General features: G+C 42.7%; 1 protein-coding gene across 1 annotated transcript in view; it reads right to left on the reverse strand.

Moving 5' to 3' along the window:
- Positions 1 to 6764: 6764 nt before the first annotated feature.
- THBS4 (thrombospondin 4) overlaps positions 6765 to 27164 on the reverse strand; it is a 71017-nt gene continuing 50617 nt past the window's right edge. Inside the window, exons 16-22 of the mRNA XM_040340553.1 lie at positions 23767 to 23960; positions 22097 to 22275; positions 18546 to 18594; positions 16659 to 16855; positions 12436 to 12608; positions 8909 to 9048; positions 6765 to 6983 (exon numbers count right to left, since the gene is read on the reverse strand). Of these exons, the coding sequence (XP_040196487.1) occupies positions 6931 to 6983; positions 8909 to 9048; positions 12436 to 12608; positions 16659 to 16855; positions 18546 to 18594; positions 22097 to 22275; positions 23767 to 23960 (985 nt within the window). The 3' untranslated portion in view covers positions 6765 to 6930. The remainder of the gene's footprint in view (positions 6984 to 8908; positions 9049 to 12435; positions 12609 to 16658; positions 16856 to 18545; positions 18595 to 22096; positions 22276 to 23766; positions 23961 to 27164) is intronic.

Below are 27164 nucleotides of genomic sequence, written 5' to 3' on the forward strand. Positions count from 1 at the left end.
TCAGTTGTCAGCTGAGCGCTGAAGCACCTCCATTGGGAGGGTGGATGCAATCCAATGATGTCATTGCACCTGGAAGGATGGTTTCAGCAGGGACTACGCTGTGCTGCCCGACAGAATACTGGGGGCCGGCCCATGGTTGAGTCTGAGCCACCTGGAAGGGTGCTCCTGGTGAGGATGGGTGCTGCGCTTGGTCTTGGTCTTTTTGCCGAGTTCTAGTCTGGCCTTCTGGCTGGCTGGTGTAAGTGCTATCTCTGTCAGCGATCCGGTTGGAGGAGCTGGTAATGCCCTGTGGTAGGACGGGTAGAGCCATGCAAATCCGCTGGGTTGACGGAGGGTCTGGAGGGGCTAGTATTGGTGGAGGCTGTTACCTGAGCGGCAGTTCTCCCCAAGAAAACCTTGAAGGGCTCTCTAGCTGGCAGGGGTGGAGGGCTGCACTGGCCGGTCGGGGGGTCGGATATGGAACGAAAAGCCTATGGTGCATGTGCCCCTGAGTGGCAGTCCAGGGGTATCTGAAGATCACTGTGTGTGAGGGACACATTGATTTAAGATACCACGGTCACTGCACCAGATACACGCTTTTTTTAGCACCTGCCTCCTGGGCCGGGCCTTTTGGCTAGGAGGAATTTTTTATTCCTGGCCGGAGGGCCTGGTCATTGTTTCACCACAATGGTCACTTCTTTCACTCTCCTCTCCACTATCCCTTCCCCCACTTTATTTTATTTAAGCCTGTGTTTGTCACTTTTTTGTCTTTTTTTGTTGTGCACGTTTTGTGACACTGTGTGATTTAGTAGGGTGCGAGTCCTCGGGCCAGCCCTGAACGTCTTGGGAGTGGGTGGACATGGCCTTCTGGCTTAGTTCGCCTGCTCTCATGGGGTCTCCCTTCGGGGGAGCCCCACCTAGTACTGGGAGGGTTCTGTTTCGGCAGTCCCTCCGAGGAAGTTGGGTCCGTGTCGGCTTCGGTTGCTCGGACCACAGTACCTCAGTCCCCGTCTGGAGCCTAACCCCCCCCGGGGGAACAGGGTTTGGGTCCCTCTTCACAGGAGGACCACTTGACGTTGCACCCGTCTGCACGTTTTTGTGAACACTCTTTATGTGTGTGCCCTTTTTTTTTGCACCGGGTGGAGTTTTTGGGTGTGTTCACACGCCATAGGCTTTTAAAAAAAATATATATATATATCTTTTAAAAAAAAAATATATATATCTTTTTAATAATAAAAAAAATAGCATTCAGATTATTGCATTTGCTTCCTGTCCTATTTACCCTTTTGATCTCTTTTTAAATATCCATATGTTGGGCAGATGGAACATCCCCCTGATGGTGGAGAGACAACATGGACAATATATTTTAATTAATAGCTTACATATTTCATGTTTATTTGGGTTCAACAAGGGCAGCCTACATGTGTTCTCTAGTGCAAGATGCATTGAAATAATGGAAAAGAAAAGACAAACTTTAGTGAAGACCATATATCCTAAAGAATACACAGTAAGGGAGTCATTGCTTTTGAATTCCCGTGGACTTGTATAGGAAGAACAGCAATTCTGCCATGAATGCCTGAGTTCATAGACCCCAAAGCTCAGTACCAGTGTTATCTGTCAAGAGAGACAGCAGTGCGTCTGCTTGGATTAGTAACAACTGCATACAAATGCTGCAAAAATCAGATTGACCCTTGAAGTGGATATGCTCAATGGAGTTTAGTGTTTGGCATTAAGATTGTCTGAAAGCCGATGCCAAGTCTGACTGTCCTTTAGCGCAGTGGTCATCAACCCTGTCCTCAGGGCCCACTAACAGGCCAGGTTTGCAAGATAACTGAAATATCTTTTACAGGCGATATCATTTGCTGCTCAGTGATTGCAGTATTCTAGTCTGCATCTCTCCAAGGTAATACATAAAACCTGCCCTGTTAGGCTCAATTCACACCTATGCATGTTGCTTTTGAGCGTTTTTGCAATGCTTTTTTTGGTGCTTGCTGCGTTTTTGACGTGCATTTTTACCGCGATTTTACCGCGTTTTGCGTTTTTTTTTGTTTTTGTTTTAGCCAGTAATTTTTTTTTTTTTACATTTCCTTTAACAACCAGCTATGAACAAAAAAACGCAAAACGCGGCAAAATGCGTTTTGGATGCAGGTCCATTGAAATCTATTGCATGCAAAACGCTGCTTTTTGCTGTATAGGGGCAGCATTATCTCTCTCTCTCTCTGGAGTCCATACCTCTCTTAATACAAGAAAGGACTTTGCTCGCTTTGGAAACTGCAGCTTGGCATTGCATGCTATTATTGAGCTTATGATCAACTAAAACCCCCAGATCCTTCTCCACTATGGATTCCCCTAGTTGTACTCCCCCCTAATCCATTAGCACCACTCTCTCTGCTTGTTTAGAGGCCCCCAATTCTGATTCACAAGAATTTTGCAATGAATTATCGGATTATTTCATTAATAAAATTGAAAAAATCTGTGAAAGTATTCAGCAAAATGGAACCGTCACCAACTCCCCCCCCAAATCACAAACCTAATACCCACATAAATCCGCCGCAATCACCAAAATTCACTCTAAAACCCATTTCCATCAATGCCACTAAAAATATCATCGGGACTCTGCGTAATAGCACAGCACCCAATGATATCATCCCCACTAAACTGCTGAAAAAGTGCTGATATACTGGCACCAGCTATCACGCAGCTCATAAACCAATCATTCAAGGAGGGCATGGTGCCTACCTTGGTAAAACAAGGTACAATAAAACCAATTCTAAAAAAAAATACCCTCGACCCCAAAGACCCAAACAACCGGAGGCCCATAACAGCTCTAAATGTCTTCTCCAAGGTAATGGAGAAAGTAGTTGTACAACAGCTGCAACTGCATTTAGACACCCATAAATTACTCGATCCGTTTCAATCGGGCTTCCGTCCGGGTCACGGAACAGAAACGGCGCTGCTCAAAATATGGGATGATGCTCTAGAGGCCGCAGACGAAGGAGAATCTTGTCTCCTGATACTGCTGGACCTAAGCGCGGCTTTTGACACTGTAGACCACGGACTACTACTGGCTAGGCTAGCTGAAGTAGCCGGAGTCGCTGAAGGTGTTTTACCTTGGTTCTCCTCCTTCTTGGAAAACCGATCACAAATAGTGAAACTGGGGTCTTTCACTTCTGAAAACTGTATGGTGTCATGCGGAGTCCCTCAGGGATCTCCCTTATCGCCCGTATTGTTTAATATCTATCTTCGCCCTCTCTTTGAAATCATTAGTAACCAGAAGTTACTTTACCACTCCTATGCAGACGACACACAACTATATTTCCGCATCTGCAACAAAAAGGATCATTCTCTTGGACTAGAGAAATGCCTCAATCTAAGGCCTTGTAACCACGACCGAACATGTCTGCTGAAACTGGTCCGCGGACCAGTTTCAGCAGACATGTTCGGCCGTGTGTAAGGCCGGCCGGACAGGTTTCCAGCGGACATTTGTCTAGCCGACCGTTTTGCAGTGGACAAATGTTTCTTAGAATGTCCGCTGGAAGCCTGTCCGTCGGACAGACTCACCGTACATGTCCGATCGGCCGCCATCCCTCGCATGCGTCGAAGTGATTAGACTAATGCGTGGAAGCATTGACCGTCCAGCGTCGTGCACGTCGTTGCGGCGACGGCGCGGACACGTCACCGCGGATTTCGGTTTGATGGTGTGTACAACCATCAGACCGAAATCTCCCAGCGGACATGTCCGATGGTGTGTACGAGGCCTTATAGATAACTGGATGACAAACGGTTATCTTAAACTCAATGGTTCGAAAACAGAGCTTATCATGTTTCACGCTAACTGGAAAAATCACCCTGCGTCAACATGGACTCCCCCACCCATTCTGGGTAAAACCATCACCCCTAGCACCAAAGTCAAAAGTCTCTGAGTCATTTTCGATACCTACATGACAATGGATGCACAAATAGGGTCAGTAGTCAGCGGATCCCACCATCTGCTGCGCCTACTACGCAGACTCACGCCCTTTATCCCGAAAGAGGACATTGCAGTCGTGGTGGGAACAATCATCAATTCCAGACTCGACTACGCAAATGCCCTCTATCTAGGACTCCCCAAATACCAAATCACTTGTCTGCAAGTTGTTCAAAATACGGCCGCTCGACTAGTGACTGGGAAAAAACCATGGGAATCAATCTCACCTTCATTGGTTGCCAGTAAAAGACAGAATCACTTTCAAGGCACTCTGTCTAATACATAAGTGTATTCAAGGCAACGCCCCCCAATATCTATGCGAAAAAATAGAAGCCCATAACCCCAATCGCATTCTGCGATCCACCAATCAAAACCTCCTCCAGGTACCCAAAGCCAGATACAAGTCCAAAGGGGATCGAAGATTTGCAGTCCAAGGACCCCGGCTGTGGAATGCACTACCAACCACCATCCGACTGGAGTTGGACCACTTGGCCTTCAGGAGAAAGATTAAAACCCATCTCTTCTGAGGTCAAAGGGTTCCTTACCCATGAAATGGATACAGCGCCCAGAGGCGATTCAGTTCGCATGTGTTGCGCTTTACAAGTCTCTCTCTCTCACTCTGAGAGAGATGGAGAGAGAGGCAATCATGGGCAGGAGAATTGAACAGTATCCATCCATTCTGAAGAGATGTGGATCTGAGGCCCCGTACACACGTCCGAGGAACTCGACGTGCCAAACACATCGAGTTCCTCGTCGAGTTCTGTGTTGAAGCCGCCGAGGAAACTCGGTCGTGTGTACGGGGCCTGAGTGATTACATGGGAGCGTGTTGTTTTTCACCTGTGTTGTGATGGGCAATATATTGAGGTGAGAATACACCCAAAAAGTTTGCAGTGATGAAGGCTTTCAATTTGCTACATTTCTTTGGACTTTACAAATAAAAAGTGTTTTGAGATTTATATCTTGTGTATGTAGAATTCACAGTTTTAATTTGATTGTATTAAGATTGTACACAGGGTGACATCACTATTTCAAAAGAGCGGCATTTATTTATTTTAGTCTTTGAAGAGTGTTTTTCACTTTTTTTTGCTACCAGTTTTTCTTCTTCTATTTACTAGTGTGCAGGATTAGTATTTTCACCGGACCGAAACATAGATGTGTTTTTAATCTGAGCTATTTTATGTCCTGCATACATAGACTAGGAACATTTGTGTTACATAATAACCTTTTCCTATAAAACCATATTTAAGCAATGGTCTTTAGTGGTTTGTCTGTTCTATGGTACATATATTAAAATGATGGGTTTACTATAACATGACATTTCTTGTGACGTGAATAGAAAGCTGTGATCAGCGTGTGGTCTGTCCCACCGTATTCCAGCAACAGAATACAAACTGCACTCCTTTCCTCCAATCCGTTTTCCAAGGAACAGTCACTGGACAGAGTGGAATTTATGAAAAGAATCCAAAGCAGCTCCATTTCAGTGTGCAGATGTTGGCACACTTCTCACTCATAGATAGAAATTGTGTATATATAAAGATCAATAGACCCAGTCAGTACCAAATACGGCATGCTATATAACCTGCAATCATAGAGCTATGCTCACAAATATGTATAAAAAGGTGCTAACAAATTTGTGATGGCCTTACCATAACTGAAACAGCCTGCTGACCAGCATTTAGTTATACAGGAATAAACCTATGACATTTCTAACAGTACAACTTTAGCCAAAACATCTTTTACTGCTTTGGATTAAGCAGGGAAAGATTAAAACCCTTCGTCAGTTTTTTGTTCTTTTTTTTTGCTGTCACACTTTCTATTTTTTGGGGCCCATCTGTACAGAAAATGAAGAGAAATCCTTTGGTTGTTACAGGAATGGGAGAAGAATGGATATTTTCCAATTGGAACATCTATTGTGCTGAGAGATGTCAAAAGTGGATTTTCTTTAAAGTGTTACTAAACAAACTACAGTGAAATCAGTCTGTATATGCAGAAAAGCATGCTTGTTATACTTACTGTGGAACCTAAGGGGTTAATCCTCTGTATTGTGTAAAAAGGCTGTTTGATCCTGTATGCACAGATCCTCCTCTTTTTGCATTGTCCCCATAACATTTCTGGATAAGACAGGGTTACTGGAGTCAGACTGCACATGCTCAGTTTGGTGTGTATTGCTAGAGAGTTTTTTTTTTTCTTGGGAGAGTGCATGTGATCAGAACAGGGCCAATCAACATTGTAGGGTCAGGGGTCCTGCATCCTGATGGGACAGCCAGTGCAGTATGAAAACTCCTCCTACAAGCCTTAACCAGGAACTGATAGAAGTCAGAAGACTGCTATTTACTGCTGATGAGAAAGGGTATTTGGCCATTTATATTTACTAAAATAATTGCATTTCCATGTTCTCTGTACTGTGGTAGACCAGGATATATAGTGAATGCAGGTTTCTGACTTCACCAGGATTTGAAGTCAAGGAAAATTCCTCCAATGGTTACAGATACACATAAATAATAGACACAAGTATTAACCCTTCCCCCAAAGATTAGATGTTCTACCATAAATAAACTAATGCAGATCAGCCCAATAACGTGATGTTAGAAATAGGCCTATAGAGAGGTTCGAATGGCAGAAAGAGGCAGGTCAAACTGGACAAGAAAATTGGAGATTTGCATATACAGTATATTCAGTTGCCTATAAATCTGGATTTATTGATCACACTCACATGATAAATATATCAGATAGACTTCACAAAACAATTCCACTTTAAGTTAGAAATACAATCAATTTCACCAATGAATTGTCGGGGTATGCTGAGATTACAACAGTATTCAGTAACTTTAAATGTTTCTTTATTGTATCTTATTTCACATACATTCATGTACAGTAGGTATAAAAAAAACTTTGTTACATTAGATTCTGAGTTCTTATTAACAAATAAAACCAAGGTTACATCAAAACAAAAAATAAACGCCCTCTGTTGATTCTGAATTGATTTAAGATGTAAACTGCTGAGCCTGAAAAGCTTGAAAGTCCTCTGGGATGGTGTCTGGAAATAAAGAATAGAAGCTGATTATTTGTAAACCAAAATAATCTAATGCTATGTGTAAATGCATAAAAAAGGAAGAACGTTACAAAATTTGTCAACGAAAATCTTAAATACAATTTCAAATAATACAAATTGAAGTGGTTTTGGAACAAGTTGATGTTTTTTTTTTTTTACACTGATGGTCAAGGGTAATTAATTAAAATTCACAGGCGGTCCGAATTTTCTTCCAACGGATGTCCAAATCTCATATTTGTTCTGTGCATAGGCGTGCGCACAGGGTGTGCCTGGGCACACCCTAATCATGTTGTAATGTACAGATTTCCCCTGCTGCTTGGATGAAGAGAAAGAGGCAGGGGAAGCTCTGTCCTCGGTCCCTTTCCCTGTCTCAAAGTGGGAAAAAAGTTTTAATAAAAAAAACTACTGACACCAATCTCTGCCCTACTGACATCGTCCACTGCCCTACTGACATCGTCCACTGCCTTACTGACATTGTCCACTGCCCTACTGACATCGTCCACTGCCCTACTGACATCGTCCACTGCCCTACTGACATCGTCCACTGCCCTACTGACATCGTCCACTGCCCTACTGACATTATCCACTGCCCTACTGATATTGTCTACTGCCCTAATGGCATCGTTCACTGCCCTACTGACACCGTCCATTGCCCTACTGCCCATATATACACACACACAGACATACACACACATCCACTGCCCTACTGACATCATCCACTGCCCTACTGACATCGTCCACTGCCCTACTGACATCGTCCACTGCCCTACTGACATTATCCACTGCCCTACTGACATTATCCACTGCCCTACTGACATTATCCACTGCCCTACTGACATTATCCACTGCCCTACTGGCATTATCCACTGCCCTACTGACATTGTCTACTGCCCTAATGGCATCGTCCACTGCCCTACTGACACCGTCCATCCCCTACTGCCCATATATACACACAGACATATGTGTTTGAACTTTGGGGTGCACACCCTAATGCAGTAGGCTGCGCACACCTATGGTTCTTTGACTCAGATCCTGCACATCACAGACCCCCTTTTCCCTTTTACATCAATGTTCTTGCTCCCCCTTCACATCGCAGTCCCCTATTTACATCAATGTCATCAGTCTTCCCCTTCACATCAACATCCCCCATTTACATCGTATCCCCCTTTACTTCATAGTAGCATGTCCTTATATCACAGTCCCCTATACATCACAAGTGTGTAAATAAGACAAATAACAATGTCCCATAAGGAGCTAGATTCCAAACATAGATCTGTGTGCAATATAATTCCTGTAATAGACAACCTTTCAGTATAATGCCCTGTACACACGACCGTTTTTATTGGGAAAGAAAAAAAACAAAGTTTTTCCCGACGGGATTCCTCTCAAGCCTGCCTTGCATACACACATTCAAAGCGCGGTGACGTACACCACGTACAGCGGGAATATATTAAGGGTAAAGTTACATTAAAACGGCGCCACCCTTTGCACTGCTTTTGCTGATTTTCGTGTTAGTAAAAGTTTGGTGAGAGACGATATGCGCTTTTCAGTCCGTTACAGCGTGACAAATGTGCTATCTCCATTACGAGCGTTAGTTTTACCAGAACGAGCGCTCCCGTCTCATACTTGATTCTGAGCATGTGCACTTTTTTTCCCCTCGGAAAAGCATACACATGACCTGTTTTCCCGACGGGAATCCCAGGGGGAAAAAAGAAAACATGTTCTCTTTTTTTCCCCGCAGTTTTCCTGTCGGGAAAACTGCGATGGAGCATACACACGGCTGGGAGTCCCGGCCAAAAGCTCTCATGGCAGTTTTCCTGCCGGGAAAACCGGTCGTGTGTACGAGGCATGAGACGGCTTTCTTTTTGGATTCAGCAGCCTCAGGTTTTTTGAGTCTATGGATAACTTACCATTACAGCGGTACTTCAAGTTGGACCAGATAATGTTTTCTTGTGAGAAACAGAACACGCCAAGTCTTCCTCCACGCATTGTGGTGTCCACAGTCACCCCTGAATCAGCAACCAGCTCACTGCCTTCAAAGAACCTTGCCCTGCAAGTAGTGGAAAATAGGTCAATGTACAGCAGCTGAAATAGACAATCGGTATAAAGATTCCTGGAAACAATTTGCTGACTCTATAATGTGTAAGGCAAGGAGGTGCCCTGGAAACTGGGTTTTAAAATGGATATTCTACTGTAAATTAGACCTGTGCACAGAATTTTTTTTTCTTTTTTTTTTGTTCCGTTTCGTATCGTTCCGTAGGTTCGTTTCCGTTCGTTTTTCGGAAGACGCCCGTTTTCCTGTTCGTTCCCGTTCGTTTTTCATACGAGATTTTTTCGTATTCTGATTGTTTCGTATTTTCGTTACCGTTTTATTTTCGTACATGCGGGATGGTTCGTTATTCTGTTTAATTCATGTTCGTTACTTGTTAGACAATAATTTTCGTGAATTTTCGTCAGTGATTTGCATTCTGTATTTTGAATTCCTTTTTCTGTTCGTATTTTCAGTCGTATGTTCATATGACATCTATGACAATTTGTTGTGGATGTCATATGAACATGCGACTGAAAATACGAACAGAAAAAGGATTTTCGTCATTTTGTACTTTCGTAAATATATCGCGGGATTCGCGGCACTTTCAACACGCGGCTCATCCATATTAACGATTGTTAAGCCCCATACACTTGGTCAGACTTTTTTAACAACAAACATAAAAACGATCGTTTTCCGTTCGTTCTCAGAAAATTTGTTCGTTTTTAAACTCCATCAGAAAACCATTTTTGGGTTCAAAAGTCTGGCCAACGGATCTCCCTTCAGATGAAAATCCACAGAAAAGTTTATTTGGCTTTACTGTACTACTCAGCACAAAAGAGAAGCTGCTTCACTAACTACACTCACTGCCCATTCAAAAAAACGAAAATTACATCTATAACAAAAGATTTGCATTCTGTATTTTGAATCCTTTTTCTTTTGGTATTTTCAGTCGTATGTTCATATGACATCTATAACAAAAGATTTGCATTCTGTATTTTGAATCCTTTTTCTTTTGGTATTTTCAGTCATATGTTCATATGACATCTATAACAAAAGATTTGCATTCTGTATTTTGAATCCAAAATACGAACAGAAAAAAGGAATTCAAAATACAGAATGCAAATCTTTTGTTATAGATGTCATATGAACATACGTCTGAAAATACGAACAGAAAATGGATTCAAACAAAATATAGAATGCAAATCTTTTGTTAGATGTCATATGAACATACGTCTGAAAATACAAACAGAAAGAGGATTCAAACAAAATACAGAATGCAAATCTTTTGTTATAGATGTCATTTTCGTTCTTTTGCCGTTTTCGTTTTGTCGTATTTTCGTCGGATCGTTCGTTCGTATTTGCGGTTGTTCGTTATGCGGCTCATTCGTAATCCCGTCGTTTTCGTATTTTGGTGCTTTAATTTTTTCGTATGTACACATTATTCCGCGGGTACGAAAATGAACATTTTCGTACGAAAATAAAATTTGTTCGAACGGGAATGCACATATCTACTGTAAATGAACTGGCACCCTCACTATACTGTATCAAATACAAAATGATACATCTTATGGTCCATTCACACTTTGCATTCATTCATGTTAACATGCATTCATTTATTGCGTTTAAGGTGCGCTGTGCTTTTGAATAGTTGACAGCACATCTTAATGCATACAAATTTTTTACTTTACCCTTACAGTAAATTTAAAAACAGTGCAACGCAATGCACACCATTCTGCACTGCAGTGGGTGCGGGCGCGTTCCTTGCTATTGCTTTACTGAGTTGGGGTGATTAAGGCCTCACATAGGCGTACAACCTATGAGGGCCATGTTTGCTTGCATTTGATGCATAGGTGTTCTGTGCATTCATGTGCAGGCAGTCCCATTCATGTAAACAGGTCCACAGCTGCTGCTCCCTATTTGACATCCATGTGGGTGCGGGCAACGCTGTATCTTGGCCTAGGCCAACAAGGCCCAGGCCTAGGGCAGCTCTTTGCAGGGGGGCAGCATGAAAAGAGTCCCCACCGGTTTGCACTCCACTTTTAATAAATCGGCCAAACTGCTGCCAGTATGATACAGTAGGGATGGCGCAGACACAAGGGACACTGACATTGTCAACTATACCTGGCAGGTAGGTAGTAGAACTCTCCTGCAATCCTTTGCTTGTGTCAGTTGTACATATTAGGAAACTCACCGCTCCTAATGTGCTCCTGCCCATTGAAATCAAAACACTGTAGCGACGCAATGCGGGCGGTTTTAACCCTTTCTCAGTTAAAAGCGCCCGGCTAGCGGCTGAAATAAGCCACAAATCGGATGGTAAAATGGTGGCGTTTTACCGCTATTTTACTGCCGATGCTTTGGGCGGCACCAGTGTGAAAGGGGTCAAAGTCCTCCATAAATTTATCAGAAATTTGTGCTTAAAGTAGAACTATAGGCAACACTTCTTTTCCATTTTGGATAGAGTAAGGGATGGTTACAGCCCGTTAATTTATTTTTGCCATCCGTTCATTTCCCTTCATTTCCTGCCCCATAGCTAAACAGGAAGTGAGAGGAAATCTCTCCAGATTAAGGGAATCCCCTTCCCCCCAGGCCCTCAGAACTAGTGTCCCCACTGGAAAATTTCAGGGCAGGTCTTAAACAGGAAGGGGTGTGACCTTGACAGGAAGGGGTGGATCATATTTAAATTAGGGGGTGCATGTGTTTAGTCAGGCCTAGGGTAGCACAAAACCTAAATACACCACTGGGTGACTGTGTGAGTTTTGGGACATGCACCCACACCTACATGACAGTCAAATTACCTGCACATGGATGCACCCTCTGACTATGTTATTTTTAACTTGCTGTAGATTGTTTTCTACGGTTGAAGCCATGTCCTGTGCCCCCTACCCCCATGGGTGGCTGAAATGTATATTTTAACCATTGAAAAGATACTCAGAAAAGACTATCCTATCTACCACAAGGGAGCTTCTCCTGGAAATGGGAACTGTGGCCCCTGAGGTTCTAGTCACAACAGGCTGGATTGCTCTCAGGGTCTCCCCTTAAAGGGTAAATGCTGGGAACACTGGGGAGCCCCATGCTAAAGGACTCCAGTGGGGCACGTGTCATCTAAGCCAGACAACAGTGGATTCAAGGGCAGTCATACTCTCTGCTTTGCAATGCTGGTATGTGACACATTCATCATGGAACAGTTGCTTTTCATCACAGTCCAATCACACAGGTTTTTGTGTATGGTTGACAGATTGTCATTACAGCTTACAGAAAAGTTATAGTATATAGTAGACTAAAGTATGTATTAAATATATATATATATATATATATATATATATATATATATATATATATATATATATATATATATATATATATATATATATATATATATATATTTATATATTTATATATACTGACCTAATATATCCATCTTGAGGTCTGTGCTGTAGGAACCATCGATAGGAGACCTTGTCCTTCCAGCCAACATTTCTAGGGTCTTTCCATAGAAGCCGCACTTGGTCATTAGTGTCTCCAGTGTGCCACAAGGAATTGCGTAGATGCTCTCCAGGTCCTGTCTTTGACTTGATGGCCTGGATTGGAAGAGATTAGAGATCTGTGATTGGACAGAGTAAGAGCAGCTGACTAATAAAGTCATTATTTCGCATTTCTTTTCATTCCCCCAGTCCATTCCTTGTTAACACATGTGCATAAAGCACAATTGACTGGCCCCAATCTGAGCTCTAATGTGAACTGCTCCTAATCTGAGTTTTAATGTACGAATTCTAATACAAAGCAAAATTCAGGTAGTTGCACTTGAATGTTAAAATGTAATTTCTTTTTTATTAATTGCGCAAATTTTTTATAGGTTACACAGCGCAATTGCTTACTTGCCCCGGCGTAACGAATGCTCCTGATTCAGGAACCTCGTTACGCCGACTGCAGCCTAAGAAATGCACGGCATAAGGCTCTTATGCCCGCATATCTTAGGCTGCATTCTTGCGATGGCCGCTAGGTGGCGTTCCCGTTGTGCTCAGCGTATAGTATGCAAATTGCATACTAACGCCGATTCACAACGTTGCCCGAGCCCTGCGTACGCAATTTACGTAGTTTCCGTACGGCGCTTTTTGCGTAAGGCTGCCCCTGTTACGTATACCCGTCGTTCCCGCGTCGCGAAATTAGAATTTCACGTAGTTTGCGTAAGTGAATCGTGAATGGCGCTGGACGCCATTCACGTTCACTTTGAAGCAAATGACGTCCTTGCGACGTCATTTGCCGCAATGCACGTCGGGAAAGTTTCCCGATGGAGCATGCGCTCTACGATCGGCGCAGGAACGCGCCTAATTTAAATGATTCCCGCCCCCTACAGGATTATTTAAATTGCGCGCGCTTGCGCCGGTGTATTTTGCCGGCGCGCCCACGCAATTTATGGAGCTACTGCTCTGTGAATCAAGGGCAGCGCAGCAAATTTGCGGGGGCGCAGGGCAAAAACGTTCCCCTGCGCCTCCGTAAATAATGCGCAATTCTACCTGAATCCAGCCCACTGTTTATTAACGAATGTGCAATACACTAAGACCCCTTTCACACTGGGGCATTTTTCAGGCGCTTTTGGGCTAAAAATAGCGCCTGTAAAGCACCTAAAAAACGGCTCCCCTGCGGTCTCAGTGTGAAAGTCAGTGCTTTCACACTGAGGCGATGCGCTGGCAGGATGTTGACAAGTCCTGTAAGCAGCATCTTTGGAGCGGTGAAGGAACGGTGTATACATCGCTCCTCCACAGCTCCTCCACCGCTCCTGCCCATTGAAATGAATGGGCACTGCTGCCGAAGTGCATGCAAAGCGGTTCGGCAGCGACACTACACGGGCGCATTAAACCCCTTCATCGGCCGCTAGCGGGGATAAAAGCACCCTGCTAGTAGCCGAATATCGCCGCTAAAATTACGGTAAAGCGCTACTAAAACTAGCAGCATTTTACCATCAACACCCGCTCGCCCCAGTGTGAAAGTAGCCTAAAAAATTCAACAAAATGCTCAACATGAGCACTATAGCAGATAAAGTACAATACTTTTATTGTGCAATGTTATTACGGCTCCAGTCTTAGTGGCTGAGCGAAGCGATGGTAAAATTCTGCTTGTTTAAATAGGTGTTTTTTTAAGTGATGTTAATTTATTTAAACCAATAAACAAGGCTGCAGCCTATTTTTATCCAATAATGTATGGAGTGGTGTTTTTGTTTGACATGTTGGGAGTACTGGGCCTGCTGCCTGTGATCTCATTAGAGATGTTGTATGGAAAGAAGGCTGTGTATTATTCCCTTCTATACAAACATAAAGCTGGGAGTTCGCTGTTGGTGACATATCACATCACACATACTATAGATGCAGCTTGGCTGTGCAATGCTTTGGCTGGGCTCAGGGGAGATCTCATACTTGACAAGAGTCCTGTTGCTCCTGATAGAAGGTGATCTCACTATTGTATGAGTCAGAGAAACTTTCCAGGAGTGAGAGTCACGGCCCAGGAATGATATTCTCTCTGCATACACCTTCAGCCATCATAGTGTGGACGCTGGCCAGATACTGACTTCATTCACTCATTGGAGTCATTTCCAGGGGAATATACAGGACATATCAAATAAAGATGGCTGCTCTGACTGCAGGGGTGTGCAATGCTGAATAAATTGATGCATAATCGATGGGCCTCTATAACATGCAAAAAGAAGAGCTTTTCAGATTGTCCACAACAAGTCGTTATTATCCCTTCATTTTTTAACCTGTACTGTAAAAGTGAAAATTTAAACCTGATAGGTTACAACACAGCCTGAAAATTTTATTTTTGGCTTGGGATCACTATATTTAATGACATAAGTCTAACAATACTAAAGCCCTGTACACACGGACGGGAATCCCGTCAGGATTTTTTTTTCGGTTTTCATGACGGGATTTCTTGCAAGCTTTTCTTGCCAAGCCGTTCATACAGACGGCCATTTAAAAGAACCGCCGTTCCTTTGAATGGCAAGAACACGGTGACGCCATCGACTACGACGAGCTGGCGCTTGTCACATTCAATGCCGTCGCCACCATCTTTCTACACATTACACTATGCCTTGTATGCTACCGCGCATGCGTCAAAGGCTTATCAAGCATGCGCGGGTTTACCTTTCGGACAGGTAAGCATACAGACGACCGATTTTCTTTGCAGGAAACACTCTGCTGGGAATCCCGACAAGAAAATAGAGAGCAGGGTTCTCTATTTTCCCGTTGGGATTCCCGGCTGTTGTCCTGACAGGAAAACTGCTAGGGAGCATACACACGGCCTGCATTCCCTGCCAAATGCTCTCCTGGCAGTTTTCCTGTGTGTACGAGACTTAAGGGTGTATTTAAAAAAAAAAACAATTCAGAGCCATTAATCCATTGAAACTGCATGTACATTTGTTCTGAGGCGACATCTAATGTTAGTAGGCTCATGAAAATTCAGCATTATGGCCAATAGATGGAGTTGATGATTATAGTAAAAAAGTATGCACTTCCTATAAACCTCAGCTCCATCTAGTGGCAATAATGCAGCATTTTTCTGTTTCACTCTATTCTGTATGGTGAACACCCAACCTAGTATTTGCTCCATTTGCACAGAATAAATCTACATGAAGTTTCATAGAAAATGTTCAAATGTATTAGCATTGTATGTTAGCTAAGTATTATTTGTTATTTGATTGTAACTTAGTTAAATGAATTTGAATGGGTTGCCTCACCCATCAAAACACTGTATGCAGCATATCCGATGGTGCCATGCATGGCCGTACACCACCTTTGCGAAGGATCGTTGAGGTGCCATTAAGAATGAATGACACTGCATCACATCAATGTACAGGTAGTCCTGCCAGCTGCTATTTATTCCCCTAGCCAATTAAAATGTCTCAGTGGCCAGTAATATCACTCTTAGTGGACAAGGCGTTGCAAGTGGTGGAGCTTAAAGGACAATTGCACGTTTAGTACAGTTGTCCTTTAATTAATCCCTGCACCCCCTAAATGCAGTCAGCGTGGTAATGTACTCACCTGCTTCCCCATTCGGGCAGGGCTGCACAGCATTTGCAATGAAAATGTCATGGCCAGGGTTCTTTATTGCTATGCATGTGCACTGTTGCCCCATTCATTCCTCCTTAAGGCCTCCAGACTTCAAACAGAACATGGCTCATACATTGGAATGAATAGGGCATGCATGATTGGTAAAAAGAGGACATAGCAGCCTAGCAGGGGTGGTTTCACCATCTTAATTGTATATCATTTTACGGGCAGGCTGTACTCAGGGTTAATTAAAGGACAACTGTGCAAGGTACAAGGTACAGGTGTTTTTGAACCATGAAGTCCGGTGAAGTCTCCTCCAGTTTCCATTCCACTGTCTAACAAGACTGCTTCAGCAGCCAGTAAGGTCATTCTCATTGTAGGAAGGATGGGTGGGCATTGGTGTATTCAAATAACAAAGTGAAACTTAATAAATATTGAGGCACAAAATTAATTTTCAGCCAAATGAAATTAACAAAAAAACAGGCATTTTAGGGTGTCTACTCATAGAGAGCACCAGTTCAAGTCTTTTGAACTCTCTCACATTCCCGAGTTGCTCGTAGTAGAGTGAATGCATACAAATAGTACCTTGAGCTGAATGCCAGGTTCTGCCACAGCTCTAAAAGGGGTGGCCTGCCAGTATGTCTGCTCTGTCTGTTTCCACATAACCACATAGAAACTTGAACTGTCTTGATAGCCAAAGATAAAACCAGCATAATCATCATCTGTCACAGTGTTCACATGGAATGTGCCTTCAAAATCAACTCCATTAAAAGCTGTATAACCTGGGGAGACAAAAAAGAAGAGCTGAGAGCCGAAAACCTCTTATACCAAAAATAAACTGTAAACAAAGCTATCATTTTAAACATAGGAATTTTTTTTACAATCACTGATACATATGTAAAAGTGTCAGGTCAGAGTGGGAGGCCCTTGGGAACAAGAGATGGGGCCTCGGGGAACCCAACTTGGAACACTACCAACCACCATATATAAATTACTTCACCCCAAAAAGGAACTTGATGTGAGAAATATGGAGTGTTCGATTACTGGCTTATTTTAACCACTTGCTTACTGGGCACATATACCCCCCTCCTGCCCAGGTGAAATTTCAGCTTCCGGCACTGCGTCGATTTAACTGACAATTGCGCGGTCGTGCGATGTGGCTCCCAAACAAAATTGACGTCCTTTTTTCCCCACAAGTAGAGCTTTCTTTTGGTGGTATTTGATCGCCTGTGCGGTTTTTATTTTTTGCGCTATAAACCAAAAAGTGCGACAATTTCGAAAAAAATACAATTTTTTTACTTGTTGCTATAATAAATATGCCAATTTAAAAAAAAAAACACTTTTTTTCTCAGTTTAGGCCGATACGTATTCTTCTACATATTTTTGGTAAAAAAAAAAAAAAAAAAATCGCAATAAGCGCAAAAGTTATAGAGCCTACAAAATAGGGGACAGAATTATTATTTTTTATTATTTTTTTTTTACTAGAAATGGCGGCGATCTGCGATTTTTATTGGGACTGCGACGTTATGGCGGACACATCGGACACTTTTGACACATTTTTGGCGCCATTCACATTTATACTGCGATCAGTGCTATAAATATGCACTAATTACTGTATAAATGTGACTGGCATTGAAGGAGTTAACACTAGGGGGTGAGGAAGGGGTTAAATATGTTCCCTATATAGTGTTCTAACTGTAGGTGGGGGGGGTGACTGGGGGGGTGACCGATCTGTGTCCCTATGTACAAGAGACACAGATCGGTCTCCTCTCCAGAGACAGGACGCTGTCTCTGTGTGAGCCGGCAATGAGAGATGATCTTATATGTTTACATATGAGATCATCTCTCATTGGCCGCACAGATCGCATCGCAAACGGCCACTCTGATTGGCCGTTTGCGGCGATCTGTAATTGGCTGTGTCCAAGGGACACGGCCAACACAGAAGTTCCCTGCTGCGCGCTCTGGAGCGCGCGCGGGGAACGCCCAAAGGGGCGGACGTCAATTGACGTCCACTTGGATATTCAGATCCGCGCTGTAGCCGTCATTCGGCTATAGCACGGGTCTCAAGAAGTTAAAACCTGTAAATTCCTGCGGTATCATAATCCTTTCTCTTCAGCACTTCACTAACCTGAAACAAATATACAGTCAGTGAAGTCATGAGCAATAACTCAAATAAGGTTGACGCTGTGATCCCAGGACATGGCCTAGAACACAGCATCAGTGAAACAGAGGGCCAAGATGTTGGACTGTGCCAATTGTCCAACTTTATTACAACTGTTTTGAGCTTGTTCCCAATGCAAGATAAACCATGCTTTCTATGGAATAGTGTTTGTAATTAATTGGCTGTAATCAATAAACAACATATTTACACTATATATTATATATAAGCTCCACTTTGATTGTGCTGCTTATTCCAGTAATAGCAGTGATATTTCTACCCTCCCTGATTAGGAAAGGACTAAATTAACATACCAACAGCCAGTCCAGGGTCACTGTTCATGGTCTGTACAATCTCCATACCCTGAAAGTAATAAAGAAGAACATCAGCAAGAAAACATCTTGTGATTTAGGTTGGGGAATTTCCAATTAAAAAATTGGAACTATGAATATTCTAATTTGTTCTGCCAGTATACTTTACATATATACATATGAATCCATTGAAAATAATATCTGCAGTACACGCAGAAACCCACTACACAGACATCTAAACCAGTAACATATACAGTATTAAGGTATAACTATAGCCAAAGTAGATCATTAGATTGCCATTAATGCAGGGAAGTGGAGAGAGCCCTGTACTGCCTGGAAATGTAATGATTTATCCAGATGTGAGCATTTGTAAAATAACTTTAGATGAATTGAACACATGCTATACATACAGTACAATAATTCCAATGCCTCTGGCAGATTGCTGTAGAAATAATTACTATGCTGCAGCATAGGCTATTGCATTATATAGGTACAGATTAGAGGCAGGACCTTTAATGAGCACCTGTTCTGTGGAAAATGCATTATTCCATAGTAGGGGTGGGGGTGGCTGACAAGTTTGCAAGTGTAAAACTTCTTTAGGAACAGACCATCATGATAATGCTACCATTGATACTAGGAAGGTGTTTTGCTTGCGTCTATCTAGTAAGGTCAGAGAATGGATGGACAGCCGCACTCCAAAAAGTCTTGTTGAAAAAAGACGTGCTCTTTATTGTAAAAAGGAAAAAATGCACAGCACACAACAGCATACAGTGGGATAGACAGCTGACGCGTTTCGCATTAACAACTAATGCTTAGTTGTTAGACTGTTGACTAAGCATTAGTTGTTATTACTGTATGCTGTTGTGTGCTGTGCATTTTTTCCTTTTTACAATAAAGAGCACGTCTTTTTTCAACAAGACTTTTTGGAGTGCGGCTGTCCATCCATTCTCCCACCTGCTTAATTCTATGCATTGCCAGCACCCGTGTGATTCCTGAGTGGACATTGATTACCTGCCTGTGCTCACCTGGAGCGGCGGTCTCCCTACCTATCTAGTAAGGTCACTTTGCGGTATAAGCAAAGAAGCTTAGACCTGCTTTTACTATACAAAAATGCTGTAGATACAAAACTTCTATAATATTAGGAAATACAATACAAGACTGACAGATATACCTATAACAAGCAAAATGCCTAGCAAATAAACAGAAACTATGGTCTGTAACAGTAGAAATAAACTTTAAAGTTACTTAACTCTGGTTACTGTGTGTTTGTGATCTCCGTTGACAATGAGAACTCAGGCTTCTTAAACAGTTGCTGGAGATCAGGGCAAAAGTGTCTTCAGGTCTTCTGGCTGGTTACAGACTTTTCTTCATAGTCTTAAGGCATTCTGGGGAGTCCTCGTTGATCACGCACACATAGTAACTGTGGTTTGGAAGTTTGTTTATTTGCCAAGCATTTTGCTTGTTATACAGTAGGTATATCTGTCAGTCTTGAATTGTATTTCCTAATATTGTAATAGTTTTGTATGTACTGCATTTTTGTTTATACACTGCAGAAGTCTGAGCTTTCTTGCTTATACCACAAAGTAACCCTACTAGACAGACACCAGCAAAACAGATGGGTAAAGAGAGCATTAATCAGGGTCATAAGTTACCTTCATATTCCTATGGGCCGGGAAGAATTTTTTATTAATACCACAATCCTCCCATTGGATAATTTTCAAAGTTTTGTGACTACAACATACCTAAACCAGCCACAAATCTGAAAATTCAAACTGTTTGGTGAAAAAATGCATAAGAAGAGACAAGGGCAGCTGAAGTCACAAGAAAATCTCGACTTTTTCTTTAAAAGTCTAGGTTGTCCCTCCATCCCCTCCCACAAACCCTATATGTTGGTTATTTTATGTGATGGGTGATTTAAGTGACCAATGAGCAGGGGAAATGAGAATGGGTAGAATAAAGCTCAAATTTGTAGAAACAGCCAAGATCTGCATATAACTTCAGCTGCCTATAATTCAGGATCACCTGAGGTTTGGTTTTCACTGGAAGTTACCACTGCTTTTACATATTTTCATTATATATTCTGTTTCAGTTGCCGAGGTTTGTGAGAGGTTCACTTTAAATAAATAAAACATCACATTTTCAAGAAAACATAGGCACATTCTCTGTGATCATGTTTTTATTATGTTTGACCTTTACGATTTCTAATATGTGTATAAAGCACAGCAGGACTGCATTATCAATATGATTGCATTATTACAAGCTGGGGTCAGGTCATTCAGAATTAATATTATTACAGAACACTGAGAACTGTCTCGTCGGGTAAGTGTAGCGGGATGCACATAATGGGGTTTAAATTACATTATAAGGAGTCATGCTATGTTACATAGTAGGAAAGAATTTTCAGAACTGAATACTGTATGTCAAATAAAGAAATCCCATGTGAAACAAAGTAAAATATTACAATTCTTTCAAACTTCTTCAAAGCCCCGCCCTGCGCGTTTTGTCATCCGATGTCCTCCAGGAGCAGAAGGTCCTTTTTCTTCCTCCTTCCTATGATGAGGAAATCAGGAATGACAATAAAAAGAGGCCTTTGAGATGAAACTGCTGAACTGGGATGAGTCGAAGATCATGACTCCCAGCGTACATGCGTTATAATATTACCAGCATCTTCCTCTGGTCAATTTATGGTGCATTTGGTGGTGGGGAGCACGGATTGGGTGTATTAAGGAAGAAGTTTGGAAGAATGATAAAATTGTCGTTTGTTTTACATGGGATTTATTTTAACTTTTTTTGGACACTGCATGGGACTTTTAGTTATTTCCTTATTTTTGCAGGGAAGTTCGATTGCACATTTTTGGACATTGGAATATGTGACACTTTAATTAAATAAATATATGAAAATAATATGAGTATAAATATTATTCATATAATTTATATGAATTTCAGTTGTTACATTATGCACATTGCACTCTGAGATATTGTTCACATTATTGTGAAAAGATGTAGTAGCGCTGTTATTTTTTCACATACAGTGGAACCTTGGATTACGAGCATAATCCGTTCCAGGAGAATTCTCTTAATCCAAAGCGCTCACATATCAAAGCGGGTTTCCCCATAAAAGTCAATGGAGACGAAAATAATTTGTCCTGCATTTACTTCAATGGCATGCAATACGGCATGTGGCCAGAGGTGGGGGGCACCGGAGAGCCTTGGAAACACCCGGAAAGGCCTGAGGACAGCTCGGCTGACCCCAAAAACCCTCGTAAAGGCTCGGAAACACCCGGGAATGGAGTATTTCCAAGCATTTCCGAACGGCTCTGATCAGCGCCGCTCTGCTCGGCTCCGCTTGGCTCCGGCGCCCCTGCACCTCAGGCCAAATGCGGTACTGCACACCACATTAGCTTGAATTCTGCTCGTTTTGCAAGACCACACACACAAAGTCAGAATAAAAAAAAAAAAAGTTGCTCGGCTTTCAAAAAATGCTTACTCGTAAACCGAGGTTCCACTGTATGTTCCATGGTGTAATATCTCAAAAAGAAACTCAAAGACTTCACCTGATTCAAAACAATCCAGTTGGGGTCAATCTGAGCGTCACCCTCTGGGTCCAAAACAACAGTCTGATAAGCTCTAAAGTCAGTCAGGGTGATCTCAGCATTTTCTGGACAGACGTCAATACGATCGATAACTGTGTCCTGGTCAAAATCTGACTCGCAGATGTCTCCAACGCCATCATCTGCGGACAGAGCATGAGAAGGAACACACTAAGCATAGAGACTGCGAATAGGTACAAATGTATGCATACCGTATATAGATTCAGTCATATCGGACTCTCAACATATCTAAGAGCACCATACTTGAAAGCAATTCTCCATAGAATTTTTTCTTTTTATGAGGGAGGTCGCCACTTCTTTCCTCAACTGCTCAGCTTGGGACTGGCATGCAGAACTTGATAACACATGTGCATAGACAACTTGTACACATATACTAAGGGGTAGATCCACGTACCTGGGCGCATTGATACGCTGGGCCGCAACTTTTTTTTTTCAAATCCACAAAGAATTTGCGCCGTAAGTTACGGCGACGTAGTGTATCTCTGGCGGCGTAAGGGCGCGGAATTCAAATGGATGTAATGGGGGCGTGTTTTATGTAAATACGCCGTGATCCCGACGTAAACAACGTTTTTTTGTAACTGTGCATGCGCCGTCCGTGGGGGTATCCCAGTGCGCATGCTCGAAATTAACCCGCAAAAAGCCAATGCTTCCGACGGTGACGTCATTCTACGCAAATCCCTATTCGCGAACGACTTACGCAAACAACGTAAACATTTCAAAATTGTACGCGGGAACAACGGCCATACTTAACATTGAGTACGCCTCATAACAGCACCTTTAACTATACGCCGGAAAAAAGCAGAACGAAAACAACGTAAAAAAATGCACCGGACGTACGTTCGTGGATCGCCGTAAATAGCAAATTTGCATACTCAACGCGGATTTCGACGGAAACGCCACCTAGCGGCTGCCGAAAAATTGCATCTAAGATCCGACGGCGTACTAAGACGTACGCCTGTCGGATCGATCCCAGATGCCGTCGTATCTTGTTTTATGGATACAAAACATAGATACGACGCGGGAAATTTAAAATTACGCCGGCGTAATCCTTTTGTACATCTGCCCCTAAGCCTAAATAACTTACCGGAATGTCTTTTGAGTGTGGAAAGTTATGCTGCATCAACACCCTGAGAACATATAAACGCCATGCAGTTAGTGTCCTGGATGAGATTTAAACCATGGACCCCAGAGCTGCAAGGCATACATGCTAACCACTAAGCCACTATGCCACCCAAAATGCATGTGCTGTAAAATAAAGCCAGGACTGTTTCTTGCCCCCGGCAAACATGGCAGCTGCTAAGCTGAGAGAACTGGGTTTTTTTTGTCAAAGCTTAATTAAACAAGCTGAAGTTGGAAGCTGATTGGCTACCATGCACAGCTGCACCACATTTTTGCACTCTCTAGTTTTAGTAAATCAACCCCAGTGTCTCTCTAATGCCATTTCACGCCCATGACCATCCAGTAAAATGTGGTTTTGTTGTACATTGATATATGTGTCTTTTTCTTGCATAATGAATATGTGTTACTAAATGATAGATGAGTATTACTGCCGGAGAACGGACAATAAAATGTTATGGTTTCTCCTAGGAATGAAATAACGCCAATCTTCTTACTGTTGTCATCCTCCTGGCCTGGGTTGGGCACCAGTCGGCAGTTGTCGGGTCCTGGAGGAATAAGGTCTGGTATTCCATCATTGTCATCATCATCATCACACTCATCTCCCAGTCCATCCTTGTCTGTGTCCAGCTGGGAGCTGTTGATGACTGTGGGACAGTTGTCTGTGCTGTCCTGGTGACCATCGCCATCACTGATATAGTAAAACAAAATCATTGGGTCTGTCAGAATAACTAATGTTTTCTTCCTTCCAGGCATGGCATATTTTTACATAGTTACATTGTTCCAGCTTGGTTCAGTGTAACTATGTATATGGCATACCTGCCCTAAGCTCCCGGAAGCAGACAATGCTTTTCCAGTCATCTTCTTCTGGGTCCCATGCTGAGCAACCAGCCTGATGCATTGTGAACACAGGAGGTCAGCTGCTCAACATGGGCACTATTCAGAGAATGGTTTGCATTATCTGAATTAATGCAAAGAGTTCTCTGATTGGATGAGGCAGAGTGCGACATCACTGCCCTGCCTCTCCACCTCATCCAATCAGAGAACCTTTTTATTCACTGAATGGTGCCCGTGTAGAGTGGCTGACCTCATGTGTTCACAATGCCTCAGGCCAGCCACTCAGCATGGGATCCAGAAGCAGACATTGAAATCTTTGGAGTAGTGGGGGCAGATCCACAGACAGAGTACGCCGGCGTATCTACTGATACGCTGGCGTACTTTCAAATTACCCGCGTCGTATCTTTAGTTTAAATCCTCAAACCAAGATACGACGGCATCTGGGTTAGATCCGACAGGTATACGTCCTCGTACGCCTTTCGGATCTAAGATGCAATACTTTGGCGTCCGCTGGGTGGCGTTCACGTCGTTTTCCGCGTTGGGTATGCAAATTAGTTATTTCCGTCGATCCACGAACGTACGAGCGGCCGGCGCATTTTTTTACGGCGTCTCTAGTCGGCCTTTTCCGGCGTATAGTTAAAGCTGGTATTTTGCGGCGTATAGTTAGACTTGCCATGTTAAGTATGGCCGTCGTTCCCGCGTCAAAATTTGAATTTTTTTTTTTTTTTTTGCGTAAGTCGTCTGTGAATCGGGATGGACGTAATTCACGTCTAAGTTAAAAAAAATGACGTCATTGCGACGTCATTTAGCGCAATGCACGGCGGGAAATTTAGAAACGGAGCATGCGCAGTTCATTCGGCGTGCGGACACGCTTCATTTAAATGAAACACGCCCCCTAATCGCCGATTTGAATTCCACCGCCAGAGATACACTACGCCGCCGTAACTTACGGCGCAAAATCTTTAAGGACTCAAAATTACGCCAGGTAAGGTACGGCGGCGTAGCGTATCTCTGATACGCTGCGCCAATCTATTTCTATATGGATCTGGCCCGTGGTGTCTACTTTAGTGATTTTCAGCTTCCAGGGACATCAGCCAGGTATGATATATACATAGTAATATTGATCCAAACTGGACCAGTGTAGCTATGTATAAAATATCCATACCTGGAATTATTTTTTCCGTATGTTGGAACTCATTAAGGCTGTCCAAAGGATTTCAAGAATAGAAGTTCACAGTCTCTACTACACAAAAATCAAACTATATAGGCAAAACTTTACATTTCATTTTGGAGAAATCGAATAAGAGTTAGAGCCTCTGTCAGGGTTTTACTGCCAGCTAAGACTTTAATAAGATTTCCCTGACTTACTATCAGGACAGGAACCAATGGGAAATTTCAACAACAGGGACATAGACAAAAAATTTTTTTTATTCAAATGGGGGAGATTTAGAACTTTTTGCATTTTTTTTTAAATTACTAACATTCTTAAGGCGCATGCTCAAGGGTGGTCACCCTGGAGGAAGCTTTACTATCCGAGCATTCTCAGACCTGACACAAGCAAGAAGGATGGGACTCCAGACTTTTCAGACTTCATTGGCTGCGTACTTGTTCCACTTAGTGACTGCCTAGGGCAGTAGTCACTAAGTGGAACAAGTATCCATAAATGTTCTTCAGAAGTGTCCACACAAAATGTACTATGGGAAATATAGAAACTAGCTTTAGAAAATGCTTGGGTATGTCTACCGTCAATATTGTGATACTGAGCTGGAACAGGAATGCAGATCAGTATAGCCAAAGTAAAGTCAGAACCCATAATCTGCACACATATTCCAGGGCAGTGCCTTGGAAATAACTGTTTTTAGATCAGTAATATAAATTGCAGCACAAGTCATACATATAATTTTTTTTTAGTTTTTACTTCATGTGATATGCTGCCATCTAGTGGCTGTTACTAAAAATGCTCACACTCTCTAATGATACACTGGACAAGTGTTAGGCCCCATACACACGAGAGGATTTATCCGCGGATACGGTCCAGCGGACCGTATCCGCGGATAAATCCTCTCGAGGATTTCAGCAGATTTCTATGCGATGGCGTGTACACACCATCGCATTGAAATCTGCGCCAAAATCCTCTGGCGATGACGTGTCGCGCCGTCGCCGCGATTATGACGCGGCGACGGGCGCGACGCTGTCATATAAGGAATTCCACGCATGCGTCAAATCATTACGACGCGTGCGGGGAATCCCTTTGGACGGATGGATCCGGTGAGTCTGTACAGACGAGCGGATCAATCCGTGGGATCCGATTCCAGCAGATAGATATTCTGTGCATGTCGACAAATATTTATCTGCTGGAATTCGGAAATATCCGCGGATAAATATCCGACGGAGTGTACACACCATAGGATCTATCCGCTGAAACCCATTCGATGGGATTTATCTGCGGATAGATTCTATCGTGTGTATGGGGCCTTACTCAGCCACAAAGGAATCTTTACAGCTTGTTGTCTATGGCCTCATTTAGACAGGTGAATGAGGCCGGACAGGCTGCTGCATTCAGAGATGGCTACACACCGCCACTGCACACAGCAGTACTTTGTGTTATGTATAAAAACTGGAGGGATGATGCCTGTAAAACAATTGAGTGTTGCATTTTTGTGTTATTTGAAAAATTACATCTGCAAATGGATTGATACAAACATGTTTCTATAGGATTTCACTTTTGTAAACCCGCCCAAAATTCCAAGAATTTGAAAGTAGCAATTTGTAGGTTGACAAATATATCATTGGTACTGGGCTCAATTGCTTTTCTCATAGGCTTTTTCTTTTTAAATGGTGATAGCATTGGGGAAGAGGTTTAGGTTCCATTCTACCATGGGTTAGTGATAAACTGTGCCTATTCATGGTTCGCAGGCACCCCCCAAACTGATGTGAAAGTTTGCCCAGCTGAAATCTTTGCAATCATAATGCACCTCCAAAAATAGGTAAACTGGCTTAGAAGGGTTTAATAATGGGGGCATTGTTTTGTGCCAACCCCCTCACTATAAAAAGGGAA

Source organism: Rana temporaria, chromosome 1 (assembly GCF_905171775.1).
Source record: "Rana temporaria chromosome 1, aRanTem1.1, whole genome shotgun sequence".
NCBI classification, from domain to species: Eukaryota; Metazoa; Chordata; class Amphibia; order Anura; family Ranidae; genus Rana; species Rana temporaria.